The sequence below is a fragment of the Heterocephalus glaber genome, unplaced genomic scaffold, assembly GCF_053883595.1.
Source record: "Heterocephalus glaber isolate CG9 unplaced genomic scaffold, H.glaber_assembly_v1.0 deba00001472, whole genome shotgun sequence".
NCBI lineage: Eukaryota > Metazoa > Chordata > Mammalia > Rodentia > Bathyergidae > Heterocephalus > Heterocephalus glaber.
The window spans coordinates 32074051-32089753 of record NW_028258315.1 but is presented as its reverse complement, the minus strand read 5'-3'; the positions used below and the strand labels follow the sequence as shown (position 1 = coordinate 32089753).

Genomic DNA, 15703 nt, shown 5'->3' with positions numbered 1-15703 from the left:
CCACATGTTATAAACAATATAAATGCCAAAAAGCTAGTTTAGAAAAATCATTAAACAACAAGCACAACTTATTTAAAATTTCAGTTTTCAATAAAAAATTATGAGACATGCAGAGAAACAAGAAAGTATGTCTCATGCACAGGGGGAATGGTGGGAACAGTCAAGAGAAATTACCCCAGAGGAAGCTCAGGTGTTGGATTTAGACAAAGATATTAAGTTATTTTAAATACAATCAAAGAACTAAAGGGAAACATGTGGAATAACTTTTTTAAAAAGCATGAGAATGATGCCTTATCAAATAGAGATATTCAATAAAGAAACAGAAATTATATTAAAAAAGAACCAAATAGAACTCTAGAGTTGAAAAGTACAATCACTGAAATTAAAAATTCATTAAAGGAGCTCAACACAGGTTTCAGCCACAAAAGAATCAATGAACTTGAAAATAAGCCCACTGAGATTATCAAGTATGAAAATGGGAAAAAAAGAATGAAGAAAAGTAAGTAGAACTTCAGAGGCATGTTGGATACAATCACACGAGGTAAGAGAGAGAAAAACAATGAAAGAACAGCTGAAGAAATAATAGTCAAAAACTTCCTAAATTTAATGAAAAACTTTAGTTTACATATTCAGAGAACACAATGAGTTTCAAGCGGAATACACTCAAAATTCCTCCTAAACCAATGATGGTGAGCCTTTGAGAGCTTTCAATGATATAAACAGCCTGCTGTGGTTTACGTACCATAGGTTCACTACTACTGCCTAGGCACATCACAATCAAACTATTCAAAGACAAAAGGAGAATCTTGAAAGCATCAAAAGAAAAGCAAGTTATCACATAAAAGGGTCATTTGAAAGATTAACAGCTGATGTCTGAACAGAAAACATGGAGGCTAGAAGGCAGTGGGAGGTTATATTCAAAGTACTAAAGGAAAAAAAAGTCAGAATTCTATATCCCACAAGTCTGTATTGCTCTTTTCAAAGCTTCTAGTTCATCCCACTCCTCTTTGACTCTTCCATCTTTGCAAATAAACTCCTTTACTCTTTCAAGAAGAAAAGAGCAATTACACAGGATTCCCCTTAGCTTTTATAATTTTTGATACACATAAATTTCTACAATCTCTCCAATCCTTACTTCTTTCTCAGTAACCTCAGAAGAACAAATTTTATCTCTTTTTTTAAACCAGGCCCATCCTTTCACTCATAGTCTGCATTTTATTCTGTCTCACATCCTTAGAGATCGCACTTCATCAATCCCCTTTCTCACTCCTCTATTCTCAATCTCTCCATCTCTGTTGGTTCTTTTCATTAATATAAAAATATGTGCAAGGGCTGGGGATTTAGCTCAGTGATTCTGGCGTCTGCCTTGCAAGCACAAGGACCTGAGTTCAATCCCTGGTGCCAAAAAACAAAATAAAACAAAACAAAAATTTGAAAAATATATTGCAAAGAAAAATTATTATTGTGAGGCTATCTTTACCCCGATATCAAGATCTGATAAAAGATAACAATGTTTTAAGAAAATTATATCACAATATTTCTCATAAACATAGATGTGAAAATTCTAAACAAAATATTAGCAGAGTATCCAACTATACATAAAAAAGGAAATTACATAATGCAACTGGAATTACATGGGAAATAAAAACTTGATTTAAATTTTGAAAGCCAATGTTATTCAAAATGTCAACAGTATATGGCACCCAGAAGGAAGCTTCCTGGCTGCCATCCCAGGCTCCTAAGGCAGAGAAGCTGAGCCGGTCCCAGCACCCGGAAGGGAGCTCCCCCACTGCCATCCCAGGCTCTTAGGGCAGAGAAGTTGAGCTGGTCCCAACACCTGGAGGGAAGCTCCCCCACCGCCATCCCAGGCACCTAGGGCAGAGAAGCTGAGTCAGTCCCAGCACCCAGAAGGGAGCTTCCCCACTGCCATCCTGGGCTCCTAGGACAGAAAAGGTGAGCCGGTCCCAGCACCCAGAGGGAAGCTCCCCCACCGCCATCCCAAACTCCTAGGGCAGAGAAGTTGAGCCGGTCCCAGCACCTGGAAGGAAGCTCCCCCGCTGCCTTCCCAAGCTCTTAGGGCACAGAAGGTGAGCTGCATGGGTGCCAGAAGCAACACCGCCCCCCTCGTGGAAATGAGAAGACAGGTAAACAAGCCTCAAAAACAGACTTCCAGATCACCTACAGCAACCCCAAAGGGAAACAAGATGGAACACTCTGATACTCAACCACCTAGACTCTCTGAACTGGCAACAAAAGAGGATCTGGGAAAAATGAAATCAGAAATAATTACTCAGATAACAGCAAAGATTTTGCTCATGGGGCAAGACATGATTAATAAATCTAGAGAGGACACAGATTAAAAAAAATAGAGGATCTGAGGAACATGATGGAATCCCAACATAGGAAACAAATGGAATCCATAAAGCAGATACAAACAGATTCCCAAGAGATTAAAAACTCCATCAAAAGTCTGCACAGCAAAATGAACCAATGTGAGGATAGAATTTCACATGGAGAAGATAAGATTGCAATTAGTGAGGAGGAAAAGAAAAATTGCTTTAAAATTGTGAGAGAACATGAGAAATCAATCCAGTGGCTGCTAGACAATGCAAAGAAGAATAACATAAGACTGATTGGAATCAATGACGAAAGAGGAGAGAGTGCAGGTGACATTAAAAAAAACTCTTCACAGAGGTGATGGCAGAAAACTTCCCAAGGAGGGGGAAAGAACTTGACATACAGATAGGTGAGGCATATAGGACTCCAGCTAGCCTTAATCAAAAGAAAATCTACACGTAGGCATATAATAGTTAGGATTCCAGAAATCCAACAGAAGAATAAAATTCTACAAGCAGTGAGAGAAAAGAAACAAATCACATACAAAGGAAAGCCCATCAGAATCACAGCAGACTTCTTAATGCAAACCCTCAAGGCAAGAAGAGATTGGAGTGGTGTATTTCAAGCCCTAAAGGAAAACAGCCTCCAACCCAGATTAATGTACCCTGCAAAACTATCTTTCAAAATTGATGGAGAAATAAGATGCTTTCATGATAAAGAGCACCTCAGGAACTTCATGAATATCAAACTGGCACTCCAAAAAATTGTAGACAATACCCTAGGAAAAGACAATGAGGATCACAAACCCAGGAAACCCAGCAGAATGAATCCATTGGGTGTGACAAATTAAATGCAAAGGGGGAGAATCCAACAAAAAGAAAAAGTCATGACAAGGCTTTTAAAACTTTTGACTTCATTTCCCTAATGAGTGTATAATTCAATCTTGTTATTGTACTGATTAGTATTTTTCTGATTCTAGAGTTGCACACCATTCCTTGTGCTGTACTGGCTATTTATCATCTTCTTATGTCTACATTTTAATTGGGTTGTCTATTAATGAGCTCTAAGAATTCTTTATATATTCTGGTCACAGGTTATATGCATTGTAAATATGGTCTGTTTAAGGACTACTTTTCATTTTAATGATGTCATTTAAAGTTCTAAATTTTGATGGAATCTCATTTATCAATTTTTTTTCTTTTATACATCATGTTTTTTGTATCCTAGGTAGTTCTTGCCTACCCTGAATTCATAAACATTTTCCCTTATAATTCCTTCTTAAAGTTTTATACTTTTAGGCTTTCTTATTTAGGTTCATAGATCCCTTCAAGTTATTTTCATGTATGGAAATAAAGGGTTGAGATTAATTTTTTATATACGGATACCAGGTGTTCTAGTGTCATTTGCTGAAGACACTATCTCTTCCTCAGCTCTTGAATCGAGTTTATATTCTATAAAATGCTAATGTTAAATAATCTTTCAAAACTCAGTAGACCATATATGTGTGGCTCTATTTCTAGATTCTGTTTTATTCAAATGATCTATATGTCTTTCCTTACACCAACACTGCCTTGATTACTGTAGCTTTAGAAGAAGTCTTAAAATTGGGTGCTAAATGTCTTCCAACACTGTTTTTGTTTTTGTTTTTGGCTTTTCTGGGTCCTTTGTACTGCTACACAACTTTTAAATTTCAATATCCAGTTCTTCATTTATAGCAAGTATACACAGACCTGAATTTTTATATATACCTTTTGTTTTCTAATCCTACTAAATTCAAGTACAAGTTCTAGGGGTTCCTCGAGATTTCTTAGTATTTTCTCTGTAGATGATCATTTCATCTACACATAAAGATTTTGCTTCTGCTGTGCCAATCCTATCCCAGTTGTGTTATTTTATTGCCAGACTATTTTGGTTTAGACCTATGTTTCAAAGTGTAATGGACAGATGAAGAGTAGGCATATATGCCCTTGTTCCCCACTTTAGGGAGAAAGCATTGTATTGTTTCCATTCATAGAAGGAGTTTTTGTTGGAAGTATGGAGTACATGTCTTTGATCTGTTGAGAAGGCTCTGTTCTACTTCTAGGCTCCTGATAGCTTTTACCATGAACAGCTGTAGAATTTGGTCCAATACTTTTTCTCCAACTAGTGACAGGATCACATGGCTTTTTCCTTTCCTCTGTTAAAATGATGATTTTTGGGGGTGGATCTTCCAATGCTGAACCAACACTGCCATCCCTATAACAAAACCACCTTCTACATACTGCCAGATCTGACTTCTAAGAGTTTGTTTTGTTAAACAAATTTCTACCTATGTTCATACCTTTTTCTTCTATTATCTTTATCCAGTTTTAGGATTAGCACAATGTTGAGTTCCTAAAATGAGGGGAGAAGTGTTCCTTCTTTTTTCTGCTTTGTTTGATATATTTTATCAGTTAAAATGTATATGAGCCTGCTGTTGTCATATAGGTAGGTTTTCAAGCTAGGAATATACTTTCTTTAATAGGTACTATTCAAATTTTTTATTTTCTCCAGAGTTAGTTTCATAAATTTGTCTTCCAAGGTACTTCTTAGAAGTTGTCAAATTTATTTCAAAACAGATTTTTTGAAATATGCTTTCTATATCCTTTTAAATTCTGTAAAATCTGTGGTAATGTCTCCTAGATCTTGATATTGTAATTTTAAAAAATGTATAATTGATATTGTGTAACAGAAAGAAAAGGTCTAAAGGTGCAGGGGAATTGGGAGGGCTAGAGGAAAGGAAAGAAGGGAAAAGAAAAAATATGAGAAAAGGAAAAAAATGAAAACAAAGTCTTTGCAAATAGGGAAGGATGGAGGGGGTGAAGGGAGGGCAAGGGAAGGGGAAATAAAAGGAACCAAGATACTCATGTAAAGGTACAAGATCCCAATGATGAATGTAACTGTATTTTATACATAAAATGTACCAATAAACTTAATGGGAAAAAAATGTCAACAGTATAAAGGAAAAAAAACTATATAATCTTTTCAATAACTGGCACAAAGAAGTTCTTGTCAAAATTCAACATCTAATTCATGATAAAAGATTCCAACAAACTAGGAATTGAAGTAAATCTTGTCAATGTGATAAAGACCATCCCATACCAGTGGAGGCAAACCTTTGGCACGGGTGTCACAGCCAGCTGTTTGTTATCACTGAAAGCTCTCAAAGGTCACCGTCACTGACACAAACTCTACAGTTAACATCGTACTTGGTAGAGAAGCACTGCAACTTTTTCCTCCAACATGGAGATAAGGCAGGATAACCTTTCTTACTGCTATATTTTTATTCAACATTGCTCTGAATTCCTTACCAGCTGTTTAAGTCAGGAAACAAAAAAAAAGGCATGGCAATTGTCAAAGAAAAAATCAAATTGTTTTCTTATAGGTCTTACAATTATGTATGTAGAAAACCTTATGTAATTTATCAATCAATAGATAAACAAATAAAATTTATATATATTTTTATCTAGATCAAAACAATTTGAAATCCATATACAAATATCAATTGTTTCTCATATTCACGATAAAGAACTAGAGAGCAAAATGAAATTAAAATTAATCCAAAAATTGAAACAATACCCAAATATCAGAAAGATACAGCAAATAATGTATAAACCCTCTACCCTAAAAATTACAAACAATGCTGAGATAAACTAAAAAGGACCAAAACAAACAGAAGAGGGTATCATGTTCATGAATTGGTAGACTAGAGATATTGTTAAAACATCAATTCTCCTCAAATTAATCTATAAACTCAACTGTAATTTCATCATAATACGACAAGTTGAATGTAAAATATACATAGAAATGCAAAGGGAAAATAAGAGCAAAGGAATCCTTTAAAAAGAACGAAGAAGTTGAAGGAGTTACCCTCTACAATTTTAAGATTTATTGTAAGGTGATAAACATAAAGATAGTATGATATATGCCAAAGGACAATGGAATTGTTAGTCCAGATATAGAATGACTTACAATGTGGTCAGTAGATTTTTCACAAAAATGGCAGGGTAATATAATTTGAAAAGAGTAACATCCCAGCAAATGGTCCTGGGACAGCTGGATATCCATTTGTACAAAAAACGAAGCTCATCTGGGCTCAGTGGCACATGCCTGTACTCCCAGCACAGGGAAGTTGAGGCAGGAAAATGGCAATTCCAAACCCAGCCTGGGCAATATAATGACATAGCAAGATCCTATCTCAAAATCTTAAAAAAATATATAGAAGGTCTGGAGATGCAGGTCAGTGCAAATTCCCTGGGTTCAACTTCCAGACTTACCTACATTCACACACACACAATGTGTCTTGACCTTAACCTAACATCATAACAAAAATTAATTTCAACTGATCATGAACCTCAACATAAAATCTAAAATATTAAATCTCTGTGAGAAAATCTTTGTGTTGCTGCATCAGCAAAGATTTCTTAGGATTGAAAGCATATAAATACAGACATATAAATATGATCCAGAAATTTTATGAAAGCACCAGTCTACACAAAGTCCTGTATATAAATGTTCATAACAGTTTGTTCATAACACCAAAAATCTAGGAACCACTCAAATCTTCAATAAAAAGAGAATGGATAACAAACTGTGGCAAGTTACTATAAAGGAATACCACTGAGCAATAGATCTTGTCATACTTATAAAAATATGGATGATCCTAAAACTACTATGTTCAACAAAAGAAACCACATGCAAAAACTTCATACTATATTGATTACATTTATACAAACCACAAAAAGATAAAACTAATTTGTGATGATAGAACTTAGACAGTAGCTACTTTGTTGAGACCACAAGGAAATTTTCTGGAATAAAGAATATGGTGGACATATAGTTCTGGTTGGAAATTCCTTTTGTGCATAACTGTCAAAACTCATCAAACTCAACATTTAAGATCTGTGCATTCTACCATACATAAATTATACTTTAATACACTTGATCTTAGCCAAAAGGCCAAGAAGTGATCAATTATACTTTAATATAAAAATATAATCAAACAATCAGTCAGCTTTGCATGCATATTCTACGTGAGACAACAGAACTATTTTATTAAATTGTGCTTTATGGTCTACAAGCCTTTTATTGTTTATTTCCTGCACAGTGGAGATGCAGTCTACAAGTCTTTGAGACAAGGATGTTTTGGGTGTCCTGTGTGTACCTAACAGCATCTGTTCATAAATGTACAGTGGACCCTTGACTTAGGAACTTGATCAGTTCCTAACTCAAGTTGCTCAGTACAGCTGAGATCTGGATGTTTACCTGTGTACATGCCATAGATGACAAGAGGCACATGAATCTTCCATTAACCTAATTAACCCAAGTTGTTTGTATGTCAGGCCGGTCATAACTTGAGGGTCCACTGTATACCACTAGCGAGGTATGGTGGCATATGCCTGTAAGCCTAGCACTCTGAGAAGCTAAGGCAGGAGGATAATAATTTCAAGTGCAGTCTGGGAAATTCAGAAAGTCCCTGCTCTAAACAAAAATTTTTAAAAGGGCTGAGGAAGTCTTTCAGTATAAAGGTCCTGAGTTCAATCCCTAGTACCAAAGGGGTATCATCACACATCTATAAAGCTAGCTGCAAAGTGAACAAAAAGTTGTATTATGGTTATATTATTTTTATCAAGTGGATACTTAATTTTACTTGCAGCAAATATAAGGATCCAGTAACTACTAAAATCAGAACCTTGCATGTAACACTGAACCAATGGGAAGACACAGAAGTTGCTGAATCTCAGTTTTCTTACCTGTAAAATGAGCATAATTCAAATACTGTCTCATAGAGTTACTCTGAGCACTGACCAACAATTGCAAAGGTCTTACACAAACTTGTGGCACTTGAACAATATATATGAAGGACTCTCTAAATATTGTTATTTTATTTTATTATTATTAAGATCTCAATTTATTTTTATGCGGATACCACACTGAAAATATTAGTCATCTGGGACAGTTTTTTATTAATTCCTTGCAAAAATTATAGGTATTATAATAAAATACAATCTTCATTTCATTTTTTCCAATTATAAAATATAAATATGAATAATAAAACGGCATGAGAAAGGGCTGAAGAGTCAACCACTTTAAATCATATTCTTAAAAATATCATTTAAGGGAAATATGTTCTTATATAAACTTTAAAAATACATTAACTTAGAGGCTGGGGGTGTGGCTCGGAGGTAGAGGACTTCCTTCGCATGTGTGAGGCCCTGGGTTTTATTCCCAGTACCACCAAAGAAGAAAAAAATCCATTAACTCAAGAAATATTTATTGTCTATTCTAATGTGTCTTCCTTAAGTGAAACATCACATTAATTAATTAAATATTGCTGATATGAATGAGTGTGAAGGTGAGATTTGGAAAACACTAGCTCTCACTAAAATCAGTTCTTCTGAAAGAGACTGGCACGGTAAGAGAGAAGGCCATTATCATCTGAGAGGTAATTACTCATCACAGACTCTCTGGAAAGTTAGGTCTTTCTCTTCCCCTGAAGAATCAGTGCATGCTGAGTCACCCCACTGACAGATGGGTCTAATCCTATCTTCAGGGAACTAAATCCACTACAAGCTTCTGGCCTAAGAAGTATACTCAGACTAGAAGACCCTTTCTGATCCTTCCCTTGTATTCATTTATTTGGCTTCGAAGAATCAGCACGTGATTTTGCAACACAGCAAAGGGAAGAGAACAAAGCCAGTACCATGGTCTTGGTCCGGGGCTTCCAGATTGTAGCCGTACCCCAGCAGCGTGCGTACCGCCTCACGCAAGCTGTCCTTGTTTGATTTCTTGGTTCGGTCATCTAGAAGGGTATAGGGGACAAGGCGAGGGTTTCTTCTGTTCTTGACATCCTATAGAGGAAAATGATATGCAACCATCAAAGCAATGCAAATGGCTATGGGAAATAAGACAGCTACCAAATACATTCAAGTTTCAAGGCTCTAAGGATAGAGGCTGCCCCTTCCACATTCCCTTTGTCTTCCTTGGATCCAGAAGTGACCAAAACAACATCAATATAAAAGATGTAAGCAAATGAATAAGCACATCAATTTAAAACAGGCTTTCCACATGAGAAAAGACTAAAGACAATAATGAAACCCAGCTTTACTGATCTCTAACCATCTTCCTGATGCCATGGTCTCAGGAATTGGGTTAACATAGACAGCTATAGTTTCCTGTACAATTTGCTGATAAGCACTTGTTACTAGAGGAGCCAAATTAGTGCTGGTCACCCCTCAGTGACTGTGAATCAACAGACAACACCAGGCCACTTTCCTTTCTTTAGAGAAAACCCAGTGCATTATTGACAGCCATTCTATGTCCCTCTAACACCATGGAAAGTCGACTCCATCAACTGTTAAAGCTGGGTAATATCAAGAATATTAAAATGACTTAACCAATCTATTATAAAAGAGGACCCAATTATAAAATAGGACTAACATGTTGATAAAGAGTGAGGGAGGAGGTACAGAACTTACTTTCAGAGGGAAGACAAAGATGTGTCAACACCTATAAGTCTTTAGGGTATGACCACCTGGGGAATTATTCTTTCCATTAATTCACAAAAACTCACAAAAATTTTGACAAAAACTCAATTCATGGTAAAACCTGAACTAATATAGTCTTTTTATCCTCCTGGCTATTACTGTGGCTATGTTGTGCTGAAGGAGTGGCAATTTACTCTGTTGCCCTACTGAGGGGCTTGTAAAACAAGTAATTATCATCACATTACCATTTAGAAAACCTCTACCCTAAAAAGTCTGAATTCTCACATTTATCTGGCCCCAGGGGTTGTAAATAAGGAGTTCTGGATCTAATTTCTATTATCATTATTTTACTCAATATTTTCATGTTTTTTGAAAGTCCCTGTTACCATTCAAGCTCACCGAGGAAAATGCCACAAATCCACGTTACAAATCTAGATTGTAGCGTGACTCATTGTAGCACCTGAGGTAAGGTCATCTAATTTCTAGACTGCAGTGCTAAGCAAGTGCTTTTGCGCATATGTACAAGTACATTAATACATAATGAGCTTTGAAATAGCCATAATTTAATCTCTGCAGTTGCAAATTATTATAATTCCCATTTAGCATAAGTGAATCTTAGTCCATGTGTTCCTGGGTACCTGCTGAATTCCATAGGTCCAGCCCTGCCGGATCCGATCCCGGGCCCACACATTGTGAGCATTTTCCGCCAGCCTGTCTACCATTGCTTCCTGAGCAGGGGTAAGTTTTATGATGCTCAGGTCCATTGGGGCAGGTTTATATCCACTTGTCAGCTGGTAACTACAAAGCAATGACAAAGCAATTCATAACTGATCTTTTCATAAAAATCTTGTGACAGTCTTGTCACAGTCCCACCTAATTCCAAAACTTCCCCAAATCACAGTGGCGACTAGTGACAAAGCAACATTCAGGTGCCTCTTTCACTACAGGTGATGACTGGTAAGAACAAGAGCCATATGACCTTTAGGTTCTTATTTTTATGCAATAAACCGGAAATGAGACAACTTACCCATTTTTCCTTTTTGGATAGTCTAAAGCAAAATACTGCTCATCTATTAAAACATTTGATGGTTTTCTCTTCCTGCAAAGCACCCATTTTTTCTTTAAATGTTAAATGTTATATTAATGGAATATTTATTTCATGAATTGGTGTATTCTTTCAGATACTGCCTGCTCTTTATTCTACAGGGAAATTCTAATTTATTTCCCTATCACCATCCCTAAATAAGAAGCTATGAAGGAGAGAAAATCTCAGCTATGAAATCACCTAAAACATGATGTCATTTATTTCCCTGGAGTTCAAGGAACTTAAGCCAAAGGCCACTTGTGCACTAAGAGAAAGAGAGAGGAGACCCTCAAACAATTAGTTGTAAATTTTAATCTGGCCAGAAATGCAAAATTGAAACTATAAAATTTTTCACCAACACACATATATAAGGGCAACAGTGTGCCCTGTTCCACAGACACACAACACCCCACTTCACTCCTGAGATTCACACAAAGCCCAAGTCACAACTGCTTCAGATTATACTCTGGTTTGTTATTACCAGTAATTGACTATACTTTGATCTCTTTTGCTCCATTTTTTTTTCTAACTGCCATTAGCACAAAATAGTTCCCAGCAGCTAATCATTCAATATGTGATTTTTGAAGAAACTGATTTTGTCCGGGTAACTATAAATAACTATGCATTTTCAGCTCAAAGATCATCTTTTTGTGAAAATAAAGACAAGAAAATTCACTAGATAATGGTGCTAACTTTACAAGTTAAATCACCAGAACATGTAGGAAAATGCTTCTTAAAATAAAATTGTAAATGATCTTTCTCTGGTCCAGGGCCAGCATCATTACAGGTGAGCTTGAGAAGAGTAGGTCTGCTCAACTCACTTTCAGCCTGCAGGTACCTAGGATGATCCCCAGAATCCCGCAGGCATTCAATAGATGTTTTCAATGAACCACTGTATTGCAGCAATGTTTAAGTTCTGAAGTTGAATAAAATTACCTTTACCTTAATTACTACTTCAATATCAAAATTCTTATATTTTATAAATAATTTATCTATAGGCAAAAGTCACAGAAATATTGTTTTAAGTAGATTAGATTGGTCTAGCAATAATCATGACTAATTACAGTACCGCCTTATCTCATTTAATTTACACTATCATACAGTTTACACAAAATATGTTTTCAATCTGAAATCAGTGTTCTGTACGTATGGGTAATTAACAATATTCTTCCCTTTTTTTTAATAAAGAACCCATATGGCATTTTTTTAACTACTCCTACAAATCACTGTATGTGATAGAATTCTAATGTTTAAGTGGACAAATGAAGCTGTAAACTGTAAGGACAAGACCTATACAAGTTCTTGTTCAGATATTTTCTGAGAGAAAGAGTCCCAGTGCACTCAAATTCCTTTAAAGGTCATCATGTTGTCAGTCTAATGCCCAAGTATAACACTGTTTGCAGGAGGTAGCTTTCAGAGGGTGACCTAGAGCCCAGTTTTTGCACGTCCACACCTCCACCTCACTTCCAATGCCCCCAGCTGGCCCATAGTCACCCAGCCCACAGGAGCACACACACACCCTTCCTAGTTCTCCAACTTCCTAGTATCCTTGATCCCACCTGGGTCTCACAGAGGACACACAGATGATCGAGAGCAATATTAATCTACAAATCATTGATTACAGCCAATGCACCTTCAAACAGGAAGGATTACCCTGGCAACCAATTCCAATAGGAGGCTTTCCAGCAGTTTCTCTTGGACTGAGAAGGCATGTTTGAAAGGTGGAGGAATGAAAGTTCTTCCACATAAAAAATATAGGCAAGTTCTATTAACACACGAAGCTAGATGATACTGATGTAACATTTCCCTTTGTTTTCTAAGTCTTCCTCTTCCTAGGCAGAATTGCTTCTGAGTTGTTTTTTAACCTTTCATCACAGTGAAAATGCATGGAGAAGTATTTGTCTCTTGGTTTCAAGTAGCATAATAATTAGTTCACACTCATTTCCAGTTCACCTGATTTCCTGTAACTGTGAGAAAAAATGAAGCTTAAAATAATTCTTTTAAATAGCTAATAATCCAACCCAAGTTAAAGTTACTACCACTTCACCTGAAACTTTTTATTTCCATGTCTGTTGTATCGCAATGTATATAGCCACAATATAATGAAACTACTGATTTAATAAATGTTCAGTGATTTTAAAAGCCTTTGTTCCATTTGTAAATTATCTTAACAAAGGAACGAGGAAAAAAATCATTATAACAAAACAAAGCAAAAAAAAAAGTAAATAAATGTACTTTGGGAGATAAGGTCAATTTCATCTTATTAATACCTCTAGTAAGGCACAGAAAGGTCTACTGACTGCTAATATCATCTATTATCTTATTGTGGTTGAAAATGAACAGGTTTTGGAATAAAATGTGATTGATGTGAATCTTGGAGAGTAAATGGTTTCAAACAAAGTTTCAGATTGATTAAAAAAAACCTTTAAAAGAAATAAATGTGGGCTGGGGATTTAGCTCAGTGGCTCTGCCGCCTGCCTCACAAGCACAAGGACCTGAGTTTGATGCCCAGTACCAAAAGAAAAAATAAATAAATAAAGAATAGTTGCTGTAATTTAATTCTTGGTAAGCAAAATTCTGTAGCCCCCAAAATAGAAGAAATTCTTATGGTTATTAAGTATATTAATACAAAATAATTATAGCTCATATTAAAGACATCCATAAATAACATTCTACCTTTCTTGAACATCCCGAGAAAAGTGCCAGAATCAGCCACTCAATCTCTCCTTCAACACATCTGTTGAATGGGTATAGCTTTTACTTTTCTTATTTTAATATGTAAACTCTGTGTCATCCATCACCCTACAACATTAGCATCTGAGGGATTTATAGAGAATGAAACAAATACATTCAATCTATTCACTTTCCAAAGTATTGAAATTATTGTGTAGTTATTGGCTTTTAGTTTTGTTTTGATAAGTATATAATCTAATAATACAAAGTAATAAAAGAGTAGTGAGAGTAATAAATTAGTCAAACTGTTTGGGCTTCAGGGTCCCTATAATAAAATTTCTTTCTAAAATACCTCTGGAGAAAAGAACAAAAAGAAAAGAAAACAAAACAAACAAAAAACAAAACCCTGGCAAACTTCCAGTTGTATTTGCATCAGATTACCAAAGATATACACAAAAAACTGATAGTACTTGGTCCAGGAGACTAACTGTCATGTTAAGTAACAATTCAGTTTTGTAGTTCATTCTCATCTGACCCACACTTCTCCTAAGAAGGTATTCTAAATGAGCCTTTGAAAAAAGCCCTTGATATAATTTCACTGAAGAACCAATTAACATGATGGAACAAAAATGTGGCAGAATACCAAAATCACTAAGAAGCAAGCTTTTCTTTTTTTCCCAGCCACCCCCACCTCCCAGGCTTGCTTGTTTAGTATGAATCAAGTTAAATGAAGCTTGGAAATCATTATGTTGTGAAAGACGCACAGTAAACATAAAAAGATGGTGTCCAAGTTCAATGGATGGTAGCTGTAAATTTCAATCCCAAAGCAACCCTTCAAGTGCCTTGGAACAAATGGGAAAACCTCAGATGACTGCACACCAGAGATATTAAGAACAAGTTTTGCTGGAAGCACATCTACAAGAAATTAATACTGAGCTCACATTTTTCACAGAAAGGTTAAAGAGAATATTTAAAAACCATTCTCCAGAAAGCAAATAACAGAAGAATTAATCTTAAAACAAATTAAAATGGAAAAGAGATATTTTTTTCTATTTTGCTTCTTTGTATTTTAAAATGAACACCTAATATGGCAATGTGTTCTGTGCTCCCACCCTTGTTCCTTTTTACTTTATAGCTTTCCTCCACACCTCAGATGTCTGAAACAAAGACCATGAAGAACTCACTGGCCCTAAAAAGGTCATTTCAAAAGAGAAACCCCACAAAACCTAACTGTGGCTTTGGGGTTTTGAAATAGCTTTGTAAATGCAATGCAGAGAAAATAGTCTTTTAGAGGGGGGCCTGGTGATAGTACAAGCTCTACTTCTGAGTACCCAAAGGCAAAGCCTTTATGCCTTGGATGGAAAGGAAGGAGAGACAGCCAGTCTGAGACAGGCTAAAGGTGGCAGGGTCTACAGGTAGAAATAGTCAGAAGAAAGCAAGCACTTTTTCCATATCTGCCCAGGTAGGGATTGGGTAGATCCTTGCAAACCACGTTGAATTTCTGTCCTGCTTTCCAGATTGTGCCCAGGAAAATGGTCAGGTCTCATCATTTCATACCCCAAGGGCCTTGTGCAGTACTGCTCCGGCAAACAGATGTTTCAGGAGAATAGATGGGGTGGGGGGTAAACCAAGTCTAGGGTATAGAGCTGAGCAACCCTTCCTTCCCCCTCAACACACTGCAATCCCATGCAACTGGAGCACTGTGCTGTGTGATTTCCAGGTCTCCCCAAAGAGACAGGTGAAGCAGAGATGAGCAGTGATCCACAGAGAGGAGAAGGGCCACACATGGGCATCTGTGTCCACTGGTCTGTTGGGAGAGCATGTAACCCTCTCTGAGACACCAGCACAGGTAAACACAGGCAAGTCAGCCCAGAACAGCCCCTTTAAATGGAAGTGGCCAAGGGTCAACCCCCACACACTTCAGGTGAATATCTAGAACATCTGCAGGCCTAGCTCAAATTCACCAACCGACACTCATTCCACAGAAGAACGTTTTCAGGCCTGGATCAAAGAAACAATGATACACCACAGAATACCCAAAGGTGTGTTTTCATAGAAAGTATGTTCTTATGGGGAATCATGGAGCAAACGAAATAAACATGTA

At 36.5% G+C, this 15703-nt stretch overlaps 1 protein-coding gene across 5 annotated transcripts in view; it reads right to left on the bottom strand.

The window, feature by feature from the left end:
• Positions 1-15703, bottom strand: part of Ryr2 (ryanodine receptor 2) — a 676288-nt gene that overhangs the window by 212620 nt on the left and 447965 nt on the right. For all 5 annotated transcript variants that reach the window (XM_087181253.1, XM_087181249.1, XM_087181250.1 and 2 more), the window contains 2 exons: positions 10481-10640; positions 9059-9206 (listed from right to left, as the gene is read on the bottom strand). In XM_087181253.1, the coding sequence (XP_087037379.1) occupies positions 9059-9206; positions 10481-10640 (308 nt within the window). The remainder of the gene's footprint in view (positions 1-9058; positions 9207-10480; positions 10641-15703) is intronic.